The 15,543-nt window shown below is 50.7% G+C and overlaps 1 protein-coding gene across 1 annotated transcript in view; it reads right to left on the bottom strand.

Annotated features, from left to right (window-relative positions):
- The window catches only part of AKAP8 (A kinase (PRKA) anchor protein 8), an 18,427-nt gene that overhangs the window by 2,054 nt on the left and 830 nt on the right, over positions 1-15,543 (bottom strand). The window contains exons 2-13 of the mRNA XM_010833983.1: positions 12,991-13,029; positions 11,539-11,571; positions 10,753-11,029; positions 9,819-10,302; positions 9,161-9,290; positions 8,871-8,917; positions 7,636-7,669; positions 5,692-5,779; positions 3,643-3,784; positions 3,180-3,273; positions 2,604-2,734; positions 1,351-1,446 (exon numbers count right to left, since the gene is read on the bottom strand). Of these exons, the coding sequence (XP_010832285.1) occupies positions 1,351-1,446; positions 2,604-2,734; positions 3,180-3,273; positions 3,643-3,784; positions 5,692-5,779; positions 7,636-7,669; positions 8,871-8,917; positions 9,161-9,290; positions 9,819-10,302; positions 10,753-11,029; positions 11,539-11,571; positions 12,991-13,029 (1,595 nt within the window). The remainder of the gene's footprint in view (positions 1-1,350; positions 1,447-2,603; positions 2,735-3,179; positions 3,274-3,642; positions 3,785-5,691; positions 5,780-7,635; positions 7,670-8,870; positions 8,918-9,160; positions 9,291-9,818; positions 10,303-10,752; positions 11,030-11,538; positions 11,572-12,990; positions 13,030-15,543) is intronic.

The following is a 15,543-nucleotide window of genomic DNA, read 5'->3' as shown; positions in this document are numbered from 1 at the left end:
CCAAACCTCATTTTAACAGGAAGTTCAGGCTTTTTTTTTTTTAATGTGGACCACTTTTAAAGTTTTTATTGAATCTAACACAATACTACTTCTCTTTTGTATTTTGATTTTTTGGCCACGTGGCATGTAGGATCTTAGTTCTCTGACCTGGGATCAAACTAGCATCCCTTGCACTGGAAGGCATATTCTTCATCACTGGACCACAAGGAAAAGTCCCAAGGCTCTTTCTAAAGTTTCATTTAAGCACACAGCCCAGGCATGAAGGTTACCCCCATTTTACAGTGAAGAAAATGAGACTTACTAAACAATACCACTAGCAGATCAGAAAATGTTTTAAAATACAGTGTTTAGGACTTTCCTGGCAGTCCAGTGGTTAAGACTCCTAGCTTCCACTACAGGGGACGTGCGTTCGATCCCTGGTTGGGGAAACTAAGATCCCACATACCAAAAAAATAATGGTGTGTAGGGAGTTCCCTGGTGGCCTCACGCTTAGGATTCTGAGCTTTCACTGCCACGGCCTGGATTCACTCCTGGTCAGGGAACTGAGATTCCAGAAGCTATGAGGTAGGGCCAAAACGAAACCAAGTATTTAGAAGCTTGAGTTAACAGCTGACTCCAGAAACTTTAAGTCTGTCTAAGCCTCAAGGTAAAACACTGACCAGTCCTGGTTCTTACACTGGTTGTTTAAATTCTATCCCTTTACGGATGAAATGAATCTTCAAATACTGAAGCAATTAATAACTGAGAGGAGGGCAAACACGTCCTAGTCAGGTTATGCTGAATCTTAACTGCCAGCCCCAAATGTTGAAGTCGTGGGTCTGAGCACTTAGCAAAATGGGCTTCCGAAGGAGGAACCAGAGACTCTTCCAACCAGACTCCTCTCCAGGGTATCCTCCTTGGGATTTTTTTTTTATTACTCTGCTCCTGATACCATGGCACTGCTAGCTCTTCCCTCTTCCTTGTTCCCCATCTTACAGTTGTCTCTGCTAGCAAAAATATGTTTTAGCATCTACATGAAGAATTATCATCTACTTCGTTTTTTTGTTTTGTTGTAAGCATTTCACCATCATTTGGGTTGCTATTTTATGGAGAGACAGTCATGGTGATAGTCAGCACTACTGCACAGATTAATCAAGCAGGACCATTTCCCAGAGTTCCCAGACAAGCAGTGAGTCTCAGGGAATGCACAGTTGTGGAATCTCCAAGCCTGATACATTCCAACATCTCTCAATTCTTCAAAAGACTCAGAAATGCTAAACACTGCACTTTGGATAGAATTCCAAACCCAGAGAGTTAGTTCATCCTCCATTTCCAAAGCTTTTCCCATCTACTGGACTCTGAAGCACAAACCTTGAGGTATTTTTCCAGCATCTTCACTATATGTCTGTTGTTCAAAACACTCTTAGCCACATGGAGACTTGTTTTCTTGAACTGTTCAGCAGCCAACTACAAAGGGAATCAAACATGAGTTTTTAAAAATGGTGTGCACAGAGGAGCGAGAGAATAAACCAGCCTGGGTACACTGAGTTGTTCTGAGATTCGTCCTATGCAACTAAAATCTTTCTTCAGTATGGCAAGTCCCCAAGTGCTGGACTCCAATAATAAAAGCAAGCAAACACTGGAGAAGAATCAGAACTGAGTCTGTGAAATAGTGGGGATAAGTCTGAGACCTTAAAAAGCGCAGGCACACCACTGATGTCCAAGTACCACACGTACAAGCAAGGAAGAAATAAAAACATTTACAGATCAGAAGCTATGTGGACTCAGTAGGGGAGAAGGCCAAGCTTTTTCTTTTCAGTATTCTGAGTTATTCTGACTTTACAAGTAAATTCTATAGGAAAAGTCTGAATGCTGCAAACATTTGACTGTTTTAGAGCCTAACTCAGATGATAATCCCTTGTTTGTACAGTGGTTTTTGTCTGGTCTTTAGTAATACCAGGAGATGATGGGCAGCCAGGTAGCTCCAATCTGGTAGTCAGGTAAACTAACCACAAAGATGCTAAACCAGGGCTCGGCAAGCTAGAGCCTGCAGGCCAGATGCGGCCACACCCATTCCCTTTACTTAAGGCCTGTGGCCATTTCTGCCCATTAGCCACAGACTTGAGGATTAACAAGTTAAGGCAGGGACCTGATGGCTGGCAAAGCTAAAAGTATTTACAGTTTGACCCTTTATTTAAAAACAACAACAACAACCTGCCAATACTCTGGCATTTAGCCTCAGGCCCCATCAGCTAGTAAGGATCAAACCAATCCCTGACCCTGAGTCCTCCAGACCATTCTGCTCTGAGTGGTCCTCAGCCTCAGCTTGTAAGAAATCCAGTTTTTCAGCAACTGGGGAATTTACTCATGTGACTTACAGGGAATATTCTCAACCTGGGAAAATTTCCAGCTACTGTGTTTAGTCAATCTTAAGCAACACATTTTCCTCACATTTTAATAGAAACTGGGGTGCATGTTACAATCACTTCATGAAATGATGGACTTGATGGAATATGGCAAAAGCCCCTAAAGATGTTCACTTCCACATGAGACACACAAAGTTCTGAACCCCTCGCACTACAGCCAGGACTGCTTGCCCCACCCCACACCAGGGGGGCACTCACCCGGCGATTGTGATTGTGGTCAACAGAGTGCAGGTGCCGCTGGAGGAGCTGGGGCTGCGCCGGGATCAGCATGTCACAGGCCAGGCAGTGAGCAGCCTCTATTTTCTTGAAGAAGTGCTCCTGGCCAATCCCTGTTGACAACACCCCAGTCTTGTGGGATTTGGGTCGGCATCCAAGTGATGCTTCTCTCCCACTCACTCCCCATCAGGGCTCACATTTTCTCCCCATGGCCCTAAGGATTTAGTAAGGCCAGAATCTGAGACACGCATCACCTGCCCTCCAGCAGGTGCATGGAGACAGAACACAAGGCCTCCGCACCTGGGAACTTTATTTTTAACTTTTCTCATCCTTTGGTCCTTTCTCTTCATGCTAAGGAGGAAAAACATCAGAGTGCTTAAATAGCACCCCAATAAGCTGCCTGTAGAGCTGTCATCTACCTTAGGCCACACATGAAGGTCTCCTTCCCCTGGTAAGCGCCCCTCCCATTTGTCTTCACTTTGTCACATTTTCAGCCACTCTGACCTGGGCTCTGTGATCTGGACTAACACCCACCCTCCACCTCAGATCGTAACTCACCTTTGAAAGGATCTGGTTTTGGTTTTGTACTTTCCTTCTCCATCAGTTCCTGACGCCGTTTCTCAATTTTCTTATTCCTGTTTATAATGTATTCCTAGAGAGGTTGGGAGTGAATGAGGGGAGAATGAAATGAGGGGAGATGGCACATGTGGGTATTTTTTCAACTGTACCAGCGGCAGCTCACCAAGGGTGGCTGCCAAGCCCACGGTGGGTGGTGACAGCCTTATCTCAGCTGTCTTATCTTATCTCAGGATTGGAAGACAGCCATCAGAGCAGCTCCATGGGCAGAATTAATGCGAACTACAATGAGTGGAGCTCTCACTGTCCTTCTGCCTCAGGGACCTGCACACTGCTATTCTGGAAAAAGAAGTCTGGACCTAGTTTAGGCTTCCCTTCTCCGCCGGGGATTCAACACCTGCAGGATCACTGGGACACGCCGTGATGGAGGCTGAGTGTGATTTACCTGGAGGAATTCCACCGTCTTGTCAGGCAGCTTGGTACTTATAAAGCGCAGTGTCTCTTTGTGAAACTTGCTTTGCAAATGCTTCTGGATTTCTTCATCTTCAAAGCTACGGAACTTGCACACGGAACACGCAAACTGAATCCTGGAGAAGGAAGACAAAACGAAAAGCAGTGTTGGAGATAACCAGCTTATCTCTGCATCAGAGTAACAGTTACTCCAAGCTTCTCCATATTAAGAATCAGAGTACAAAGAAAAAAAAAAAAAAAGAATCAGAGTACAACCTTCCAAGTATTTCAGGAAAATGATTACTGTAGCACTTTACTACCATACCACTTTTTTTGGCCCAAAGAGGTGGAGACTTTTCAGAACTGTGGATTCCCTAAGTCTCTAGCCCATTGCTCTGAGGACCTAGAACCCAACTCCATAGCTTCTCAGATGTTTCTTTCTGCAGTCACTTGGAAGATACAAGACAACTGACCCCATTTAGTACCACAGAATTCCTGATGATCTCACAAAATTCAAAACTCACATGATCTCAGTTCTCCAATGGGACTCAACGGAAGGACACATGATACCTAAGGATGAAAACTGAGGTTTCTTCGTTGCGTGCTTTCAAAATCTCACCAGATACATACATGCCGTATGACAAGGGGAGAGCACCCTACAGACAGACTCCCAAACACCCAGAGCTGGGTGTTGCTTCCCTCAGCTCTGCTCCTCATGGGTCTAAGAGCAGAGGCCCTGTGCCACTCAGGAATCCTCCTCTGCCAAATCAGAGTTCTGCTGGACAAGTGCCACAAGACACCCTTGCCTTTGCAGATACCCCCGAAAGAGGAGTGAAGAGGAAAATCTCCTGGGTCCTGTGTGCACAACTGTCAGGAAGCCACCAAATAAATACAGGGTTCCCGGTTCTCCGCTGCATCTTGACCTCCCCTGTGACAGCTTCTCCAATTTTTTTGAGGATCATTAGTCACTAAGGCAGTCTAAGTGAAAGTCGCTCAGTCGTGTCTGACTGTTTGCGACCCCATGGACTGTCCCTGGAATTCTCCAGGCCAGAATACTGGAGTGGGTAGTCTTTCCCTCTCCAGGGGATCTTCCCAACCCAGGCATCAAACCCAGGTCTCCTGCATTGTGGGCGGATTCTTTACCAGCTGAGCCACAAGGGAAGCCCAGGCAGTCTAAAGATTCCTTTAAAATTAATCTCAGTTCCCATGTGGCATGAAAACAGATCTAGAATGACTGTCATTTTTATTCATCTGTTTAAAGATAAGATTTCAGTGAATTCTGCAATACTTGGAACTCCTCCTTCCCTGCTTTTCAGCCTCTACTGTTTGTTCTTTTGCTAAGTGTTACTTGCACAGGAAAACCATTATCCCCATTTGAGCCTTAAGGGCAAGGATTTCCTCTCAAGTCTTCAAGAGAACCTGCGCACAGGGAAGTAGCCAGCTTGGTCAAGGCCTCATCAACCATGTACTCCAGTAGTTTATGAGGAGAGGTGCAGTGTGCTCATACCAGTGCCCTTTGCGGTTTGCACTGCTGCTTTTAAATCTTGAAGTTTGACTTCTATACATGTCAAACTCCACAAGTGGTTTGGATTTATATGGACAAGGCACCCAGAACACCTTGGCAGCTTGGCTAAATACACTTCACCTGTCTGGGATGACAGCCAAGAGACAAGGGAACTCCTCACAGGCCTGCAGGAGGGCAAGCAACACCAACAAGGATAAGACTCAGTATGTTTCCCAAGTTTTGTCTCCCATTGACCTGATGACAAGGCTTTCCTGACACACACCCAGAGTCAGATGGTAGGCTGCTGGACTGGAAAAGCAAGATAGGGAAGGACACAGACAGCAGGTGGGCCGTAGTATGAGCGGGGTGGGCAGGCCGTGTCTCCCCAGCTCATCCCAACCTTATCAGGCCCTGAGGGGTGGGTGGGGGGGTTGGAAATGAGGTGACGAGGCCCCTCACCCCCAACACTACGGAGTGAAGACAGATGCGCTCAGGAGAGCCTTGACTATGCTCACCTCATCTGCCTCCTCACCCCCTCACCTGTCAGCTGCTCGGTCTCGCATCCTGTCTCTCCTCCTCTGCTTTTCCCTTCTCTTCTTCACTTCATCGTCTTCGTCGTCCTTCTCTCCTGCAACAGAGAAGTCCCTTCCAGACCCTCTGAGGAGCCTGTAGAGGTGCTGAGCACCAGGGCTTTGACGGGGGCCACAGCTGTGCCACCATACCCCATGCCCTGCTGTGCCCTCCACACATGGCAGGGTCAGGACACCCTGAGGCAGCAAGGGGCTGTCAAAGGCTCCCAAAAGGAGTGGGCCTTTGATGAGAACCCTGAGCAGTTCCCAGGGGAGTCACATCACTCCCCGCCAGGGCCTGATAAGGTTGGGATGGGCCAGGGACACGGCCCGCCCACCCCACTCACACTACGGCCCACTTGCTCTGTCCTTCCCTATGTTGCTTTTCCAGTCCAGCACCCTACCATTGGGTCTTCTCCCAATGTTACTTAAGGAGACAGAAGCGATTCTCCCCAGGCAGCAGCTGGACGGCCTCAGAGAGTGACGCCAGCCACTCTGCCGCCCTCTGTCCCGCTGCCAGGTGGGCTATGACAGCCGTCCTGCCAGCCTCCTCTGAGCTAGGGCCTCAGCAGGTCTGACAATCCCTGCTGGCCCAGACTCTACCTCCCACTCACAAGAAACCATCAATCTCTGGCTTTCCCAGCGATATGCAGGAAGCAATCCCAGAAATAAAAATGGGAAGAGACCAAACGGTCCTCCGTCCACCCCATGGGGCCAGCGCGGGAGCTCCGGAGAGAGCCGTGCAGCCCAGAGGTGCAGCCTGGGCCAGGCTGCCTCACCGTGGCTCAGGGCCAGGGCCGGACGCTGAAACAAGGTTGGATAAGCATCTGAACTGTAACCCCTACCCCTGATGCCAGTCACGAGACTGTCCCACGAAGATGGCGACCGGCGTGCGCTGCTCAGAAGCCTCTCAAAAGGGCGTGTGGGATTTTTGGCAAGAGATCACTGCCTGAAACTATTACTGCTGTTTAATAGCAAAGTCATCCCGGGTAGGCAGCAGGACCTGTGCGCAATAAACATGTCACCTTTGCTTTAGCATTTACCCCGCTGCACGAGCCGCTAAATGCTCTGTGGTCCCATGCTATGGATGTAATCGCTTCAATAAACAGGGCAGGAGGACCTCAGAGGGTTGGCTAAACCTGAACATGTAAGAGAAGGAGCATCTAAGTCAGGGCCTTCATAATTAATGGGAGCAGCCTGTGCGAAACCAGCTATGGACATACCCACGGGAACAGGAGAGAAACAAGTGGCTGCCTCTCCACACCCCTCCTAAAGGGCTCAACGTTCCTCTGTTCTTGCCACTCATTTGTGACTCTTAAGTCTCTCACACTGGAACTGCTGGGGCCTGCTGAGCAGTGCCTGCCTCTGGAGGATCCAGGCCCCCCACCCCCTGCGCCCCTCCCAGGCAGGCATCTGATCTCTGCCCCACACTGTGCCAGTGTCCCCACCACAGAGGCCAGAAGCACGGCCCTGGCCTGGCAAGCAAGGGGGCTGTGGACAGAATGAAGCCCAGGAGCAAACAGTACAGGGACCTGCACTGGCCAAAGGGGGAACAGAGAAGACAGGCTGGAGGGTGCCTTTTCTCTTCTCTCTTGCATTTCTGAGACTCTCTCCTCCCTACCATTTCAAGCTACTGCAGATACCCAACGATGAGTTCCCCCTGCCTCCAGGGCCTGCATTGAGTGAGGCAAACAGACCCATTTCCAGCAAGTGTTGCTGCAAACACCAAGGCAAAGCCTCAGAGTGAGTGGCAAGGCCAAGGCCCACCTGGCAGCCATGGCCCCTCTTCTGCCCTGAGTCTCCAGCCCCTCCTCCAACCTTGCTCAGAAGCCCAGCTCAGCTGGGTATCAGGCAGTAAGTACAGGGCAGCTGGGCAGACACAAGAAAGCTCAAAGGGATGCTGGGGGATGCCTACCTCTCTGTCTCCCGGAGTCAAAGGATTCGTCCTCCTGAAAAAGGGCACAAAGGCACACTGTGAGGTGGAATTTTTAGAGCTCTCCACAAGCAGCCAAGCCCCCTGCCACCAGGAACACAGCCACAGCACGTCAGGACAAGTCCCAGGGCCGCGGGCCGGGGCCGGAGCGTCCTGCCACTAGTCCTGCTTGCCTTCTGAGGCTCTGTGCTAACAACTAACTTGCTTTTTTTAAATTAAAGACACAGACTAGCTTTCAGTTCTTTCTAAATCTAGAGAACTGCTGCTGCTGCTGCTACAGGCGTGTCCGCCTCTGTGTGACCCCGTGGATGGCAGCCCACCAGGCTCCTACCTCTGGCAAATGCACACCTCTGCACATGGGATACCCAAAGTGCATCCATCAACAATGTCGAGAAACCCCGATTTGTAGAAAAAGCTAGTCCTAGCACTCTTTCCTGAAAATGGGCTTTATGACATTTCCCAGCTACGTTTACATCTACCAAAAATGATAACGAGTCAGGTATAGATAAAAACTCATATAACTGAACCCAGTTCTTAGACATCAAGCTGATATACAGATCTATCAGCAGGTATACAGAAATTCCCAGACTCAACATCTAAACAATCTAGACAAGGGACAAGCAAGACAATCAGAGGAGCTGAAAAGTCACTGTACCCAGGGCCTTCCTCCCCGCCCCTAACCTCATCTGATCATCAGAAGCCCTGGGATGAAGCTTCACACGCCCAGATTTCCTGTCCTGCCCCAGACTTGGATTAGAGTTTGCAGGAGGCAGCAAAGGCTTGCACCCCAGGTACTTGTGCCTGGTCCTGGCTAAGAGCCAGCCTCTGACACCCATCTCCCATGACTGGTTTTAAGAGCTGAAGGACAGGGATACAACTCAGCACCAGCATAGAGCTGGTAAGTAAATGAGTCTTCAGTGCCTATTTGAAAGCCTCAGCCTACGTGGCCACTGCAGTTACCATGTGGCAGCCAGGCACATCACTGTGAGGACCTAGGAATGGCTGGGGAGAGGGCTGGGAACGTTTTCAGGAAAACAAGGATTGTTTCAAGTGGAAAACTCTCAGAAACCGAGCTGCAAGTCTGATTATTAAATTGACTCATAAGGTGGAGTTGAACTCTCCCACAGCAGCTGTCCCTGCCTCTCTGTGAGGAAGACACTAAAGGAAGAAATCCCACACTAGAGACACTGGAGGTTGATCGGTAAAGGCGAACTTACACCCCTGAATTCTTCATCTCCTGATCGGAAGTCACCAGCTCCATCATCTACCAAACACAAAGGAATAAAGAAAGTCAGCCCCTGGCAGTGGGCCCACTCCCTGTTTTCACTTCCCAAATTCACTGTCCAGAGTGACTGTGCTCATCCTGACTACAGTGGGGACTGTGGCACTGCGAGTGACACACGTCATTGAGTTCCCCTGTGTGCGCTGTCCAGACAGGCAGGCAGAACACCAAACATGCAGCTGACCCATCTTATACCCACCCTGGCCTACTGGCCCCAGGGCATACCGTTTTCAGAAAAATCTCCCTCACTGTCAGCTCGAGCTTGTTTGGTGTCAGGCTCGTCATAAATCTGCAGCTGCTTCCGTTTCCTGCCCAAGCTTTCTGGGCCACAGCGATTGAACCCTCTCCGCCGAGGCTACAAAGAGAAGCACACTCCCATGTATTGCTTACTCTGATGGTCCCCATTTGTCCCCAGAGCAATGAAGAACAAAGGGATTGTCAGGTCAGAGAACAAGGGCAAAAAAGGTCTTTCAGAAAGCAAAGGAAGACACCATAGTTGGAACCTCTCCCACCCTCACCCCACCGCCGAAACACAAAAACTTTATGCTGAGTGAAAGAAGCTGGACACAAAAGGCCACGTATTACATGACTGCCTTCATATGAAATGTCCAGAAGGACATCTAGAGAGACAAAAGCTAGATTAACTGTTGCCATGCATTGAGGGAGAGAAGAGGAAACGACAGGTTTCTTTCTGGGATGATGGAAACACTCTTAATTACATAATAGTGAAAAGTGAAGGTTGCACAACTCTGCACATTTTCACTAGAAGTTGAACTGCACTTTAAAAAAGTGACATAAGGTCTCGGAAGATCTCTAAAATACTTTAAAGATAAACATATAAAAAAACACAAACAAGGCAGGTTAGAGCTTGGCAAAGGCTTACCTGATCTCTTATCCGGGTCTGTGACCGGCCACATCCATAGGGCACAGAGTTGTCATAACCACCTGCCCCCTGCATGCCCATCATGCCAAAGTCAGGGGCCATGGACTGGGAGAAGAGGGAAGGTGGGGGCCTGCTGGGGGAGGGGCCTCCAAGGCCCCGCCCACCCACATAGTTCATCTCTGTCCACGGAGTAGAAAGAGGCTCAGAGGCGGCTGCAGGTGGCATGAAGGGGTCACTGCGCATAAATGTGCTGGGGTTGCTCCGGTCCTGGAAGCGGCCCTGGCCGCGGCCCCGCATGAAGCCATCGAGGGAGCCCCGCTCACGGGTTGGGTCCCGGCAGTCACTGTACTGACCACCAAAGCCACCATTGCGGTTGGGCCCCAGGTCAAAGTCATAGTCGTAGCTGTAGCTGGGGCGGTAGGGATTGTGCTCAGGCAGGCAAGGCCTGGAATCATAGGACTCAAACGACTGGAAGCGAAAGGAGCTGCAAAGAAAGCACAACCCATCACCACACTGTCCAGGCACGATCTCAACGCCTCCTGCAAAGCACACCTCCCTACATTCAGAGCAGCAAAACCAAACTGCCATGCACCCCTCTGAGATGCTCACAAAGTAAAACATACTGAATCCCTCTGAAACACCACTGAACAAGGGGAGTGAAACCCTGGCCGCAGGAACAGGGAGAAGATGCTGGGTGCCTGATGCAGAAGTAAGGGGTCTTACATAGTTGAGCTAACGGGCATGCCCTAAGGCCCACCACCCAGGAAACCAGCAAGTCCTACCAAATGCCTCTGCCCCAACAAAGGCTCAACTTATCTGCCCTACACTGAGGAGGGAGCTGGGGAAGAGCCCTCCCAGGACGAGCAGGTGCCCACTCCCTCTATACAAAGCGGGGCACGTGGGACCCCCGGGAAGGACTCAGGTCTATAATCACCTCTCCCGGTCCTGCATGCCCTCCCCACCGCTGCTGCTCCCGCCCCTTCCTCCTTCCTTGGACATCATGTCCAAACGCTGGTTGATCTTGGCGATGAGGGAGTCAGAACTGTCAGTGCATGGTTCTGGGCCGTAAGAAGCCATGTGCATGGCAGGGCCCCCAGGCGCCAGGCCGTCGCTGGCCTTGGTGGCCTCCCATGAGGCTGGGCCGTAGCTGTAAGTTGCTCCTGTGGTGACGCTGGTGTTCTGGGCACCATAGTAATTGTAGTTTTCATAACCTGACGGAGGGAGGAAGAGCTAAGTCAGATCTCAGCAGCTACAAGACCAGTCCCTGGGGGACAAGTCAGGCAAGGAGCACCCACTGCCTGTGAAGAAGGAAAAGGGTCCTGGGATCAAGGGCTGCTGCCCCTGCCCCAGCACTGCACACGTCACCTGCCAACAGGCGGCAGGAGGGCACGGCCTCAACTCTGAGCAGTGGGTTTTTTATACCGAATCATAGGACTTGCTTCTCATCCAAAGCCAGAGAGCCCAGGAGCTGGCAGTTGGAAGACTGATGGACCCACCAAAGAGCAGACCACCACCACAACCCTCCCTACCCGCTACCTCCAGTAAACTCCCTCGGAGGCCTGCCCCCAGCACTCCCCCATATCTCAGATCCAGTCTGCTGAGCCTTCAGGACAACTGTGAGCACACCAAGGATGGGAGATGGGGGTCCCTGCACCCCAGCCCCTCTAGGTAGCTGGTCAGAGGCCTACTTACCCACCCACAGACCCCTAGAAGGGCTTACCTTGCCAGCTGGCCACACCAGTTCCATATGTACCTTAAATTAGAAGAAACAAAAACATACAAGATGTCGGTTTACAAAACGAAGGCATGTAAGACCTAGTTCCACACCCCAACCCCAGCCCCAGCCCAGACACTGAAGGACGGTTGTCACCTCACTCCACCATCCACAGGGCCAGAGCCGGGGGTGGCTAGGTCAGTGCTGCAAGGAGGCCCCCTTGGTTGCCCACTGAGGTCAGGAAAGGTGCGGTCCACTAGCTGTAAAACTCACTTCCTACAGAAATGCTCAGCTAAGCATAACCAGGGCATCTCTCCTAAGTAAGCTGTCCTTTAGGGCAACAGAAAGGACACTACAGTCTTTTCCCAGGAAGCTTGTCCAGCGTGGGCCAGCAGCGAAGAGGCTGCCAGGCCAGGTCCCCAGGCAGAGCTGTTCTAAAGTGCCAGTTTTCACCCGGCGCCAGATCTAAGGCACCGCCAACAGCATGGAGTGCACTGGTGGAGAATCATGTCCCCAGCTCAACTGAGCAGGGACATTGTGTGCCTGAGCAACACAGAAGGCCTCCTGCTGGGAAACTAGGTGATGGGTGGAAAAGCGACTCAAAAGCGACCCTGCTGCCAGTGGGGCAAGGGCCAAGTCCCAGGCTCAGAAAACAAAGGAAACCTTCAACCAATCCCCTGGAACAAATGCTGGCAAAAAGCAGAAAACCTGGCCCACCAGAGAGCACATTCTAGTTCTTCAAACACACTAAGTACCATGATGAGGACTCCTGAGCAGCGTCCATGGACAGGCCCAGGGCCAAATCTAGTCCACAGCCCTGTTTTTGTAGGGCCCACAAGCTAAGAATGGGTTTTATGTTTTTAAACGAATACTCCATAAAATGCAAACTCTGACAAAGGACACATTTTCATATCTGTCAAAACTCACAAAACTGTGTAACAGAGTAAAAACTCATGTGAACTATAGACCATACATTGTATGAACACTGGCTTATAAACTGTAACACATTCTGCTAACTATAATAATTAGGGGAATTGTGCCTGGGTCGAAGATAGGCTGTGGGTGCGCATATGAAGTTCTATGTACTATCTGATCAATCCCATTAAGTCTACAACTACTGAAAAGTATTATTTATAAAAATCTTTGGTTATACCCTCAACTATTGACTTAAGATAGAACAACAGAAATTGTTAAAATAAAGACTGTTCGATGACATAATGGAAATCACATGGCATGCAAATCTCAGTGTCTTTATGTGAACATTACTGGCACAGAGTCCTACCTTCTTGTTTATAAACTGTCTATGGTGGCTTCTGCACTATAGAGACCATGTAGCCTGCAAAGTCAAAAAATTTACTATCTGGCCCTTTACAAAAAAGGCTTCCTGGTTCCAGCTATGTTCATGCTAGTGCTGGCGGGGGGTAGCCCATGCCTCCCTGACAAGCAGGTCTCACTTACCCTGGGTGTTGGTAGGTCCAGCACTCCACGCCCCATAACCTGTGAACATATTTGTGAGTTACAGTCATATTTGTCACACCAGAGAACAAGTGCTTCTGAGGAGCATAAAGGAATCTCCTTGAAGGGGATGAGTGCCAGCCTTACAAGAAGGCAGCACAACCACAACAATGCCCCCCAAGTCATCCCACAGCTGGCTTTTACATTATCACACTCCACCTGCCTGAGGTCAAAGCAGAAAAAAGAGGAGGAGGATGGGCCTCCGCGCCAGTTTGGTCCATCGCCTGCTGAGGGACCTTGACCTAAGCCTCAACCCACAACTGAGGAAGACACAGGACTAGCTACCAGCTCACTCACCATAGGACATAGTCCCCACCCCCAGCCCCTCCAGCAGCCGTAAGAACCTCATAACTGGGAACAAACTTTGATTATCTGGAGCCAACAGCTGTGCCTCTATAGGCCTTGCTTCTTTTGACTCTGAACTCTCCAATGCTCTCCTGGGCCTTGAAGTCCCAGGGCTTCAGCCTGGTCCTGAGGCATCAGATGGCATTCCTCTCTGGTGGCTCCCCCGGCCCCTCCGGACACTCCCATGACAGCATCTATCTGGTCCCTCTTCATCTGTGTCTCCAGCCTGGCACTGAGCTGGGCACAGGTAACCATTCACACCTGCTAAATGACTTCAACTCTGCAAAGCCTCCTCTCTCTCAAATACCTCCCTTCTCTCCTACCAGGACTGGAGTTGCTGCTGCTACTGCTAAGTCACTTCAGTCGTGTCTGACTCTGTGCGACCCCATAGAAGGCAGCCCACCAGGTTCCCCTGTCCCCGGGATTCTCCAGGCAAGAACACTGGAGTGGGTTGCCATTTCCTTCTCCAATGCATGAAAGTGAAAAGTGAAAGTGAAGTCGCTCAGTCATGTCCGACTCTTAGCGACCCCATGGACTGCAGCCCACCAGGCTCCTCCGTCCATGGGATTTTCCAGCAAGAGTACTGGAGTAGGGTGCCATTGCCTTCTCCGACCAGGACTGGAGTAGGAAATGGCAACTCATGCCGGTACTCTTGCCTGGAAAATCCCATGGACAGAAAAGTCTCGTGGACTGCAGTGCATGGGGTTGCAAGAGCTGGACGTCAGTTAGCGACTGAGCACGAATGTTCTTACCAAGACAATCCAAACCATTAGATGAATGCCTACTGTATGCCCACACGAGACTGACACTCAGCTGGTGATCCCAGAATGCCATTCAGAGGGAGGTAGGGAGCTAAGGCTCAGATGTTATGGGACTTGAACTGAAGTCACCCTGCTGAAGGTTATCTCCCGTCACACAGATTTCCACGTCTATGCAGCAGAAAAGCAGACTAGTGATTCTAACAGCAACTGACCAATTCTGTGGCACTGGTCTAATTAAGAAGCATAAACCGTTCACATAACCTCAAGACCCTTGAAATAGGTACTGTTCACTCTGTTGTACACAGGGGTTCCAGAGTATAAGTCACTTGCCCAAGTACATGTTAAGGAGCAGGAAGAGGAGGACCTGGACCCAGATCGAGGTGCCTCCGCTGGCCAAGGAGCAACTCTTAAACTGCAACAAGTCTTAAGAAATAAACAACTCTAGGTGGAAAAGCTACAGATTCTGGGAGGCCGTTGCACTTAAACCGAGCCTGAAAAGGTTTTTTGGTAGGTAGGAAGGGGAGCAGGGTGTAACCCCTCTAAGCTATGAGCACAGGTAAGGCAGGATTATTACTAGCTGAAAAGTCTGGTTAGGGAAGCAGGCAAAGAATGGTGAGATCCAGTCAGACTGCAGAAAAGACCGGAGAACCAGGCTGAACCACTCAACGACCTTGGAGCCACCCAAGCACACCAGGACACCAGGACCTTTCTGCTTCTCTGCAATTTCAGCTGCTGGCCTCCTGCTAATGCTGCCCTTTCAAAACACGCGCCTTCCCTGAAGCAGCCAAGATCTGATCGCCCGTGTCTGAACCTCACAAGCCCGGACAGAGATCCGCGCCGGGTCAAGCCCAGTCCTGCATATTCCAACTGTTCCCTGCAGGTAAACGCGGCTTCCAGCACGCAGCAAAGGCCTCCTAGGAGGCTCAGATTCCAGAGACAGAGCAGGTCGCTCGAGGTCCGTCCTGCCGCAGACCCTGAAATCCAAGTGGGTAAAGGGCACTTTCCACCTCACACAACCCCTCTGGCGTCTCCAGGCCACCACAGAAGACAAACTTTAGGAGAACCACCGTCTGTCACGACCCCAGAGCACAACGAGTTTCCAGGCTTTGATCAAGAAGGTACCCCGCATCTGACCCTCAGTATCTTGTCCCAGATGTGCTTGAGCCAGGTCCGCGACAGGCGCCCAGTGAGGCTAATCACTGCAGAGGCTGCACTAGGTCCCGCTGTCTGCACCGCCCGGCTGGCGGCAAGGGGTCGGAATCTGCGCAGCCCACACGGCCTTCGGGATCAGCGCCCCAGGCCTCCTGTGCCGTATGGAGGCCCCAGCCAACCCCGCAGGTTCCCAGACAGGCAGGCACGACAGCCCTGGAAGAGGCAGCGGGCTCGTCTC

Source organism: Bison bison, unplaced genomic scaffold (genome assembly GCF_000754665.1).
Source record: "Bison bison bison isolate TAMUID 2011002044 unplaced genomic scaffold, Bison_UMD1.0 scf7180017863978, whole genome shotgun sequence".
In the NCBI taxonomy this organism is placed as follows: domain Eukaryota; kingdom Metazoa; phylum Chordata; class Mammalia; order Artiodactyla; family Bovidae; genus Bison; species Bison bison.
Note: the sequence above shows the minus strand (reverse complement) of the source record. Positions and strands in the feature narration are given on the sequence as shown.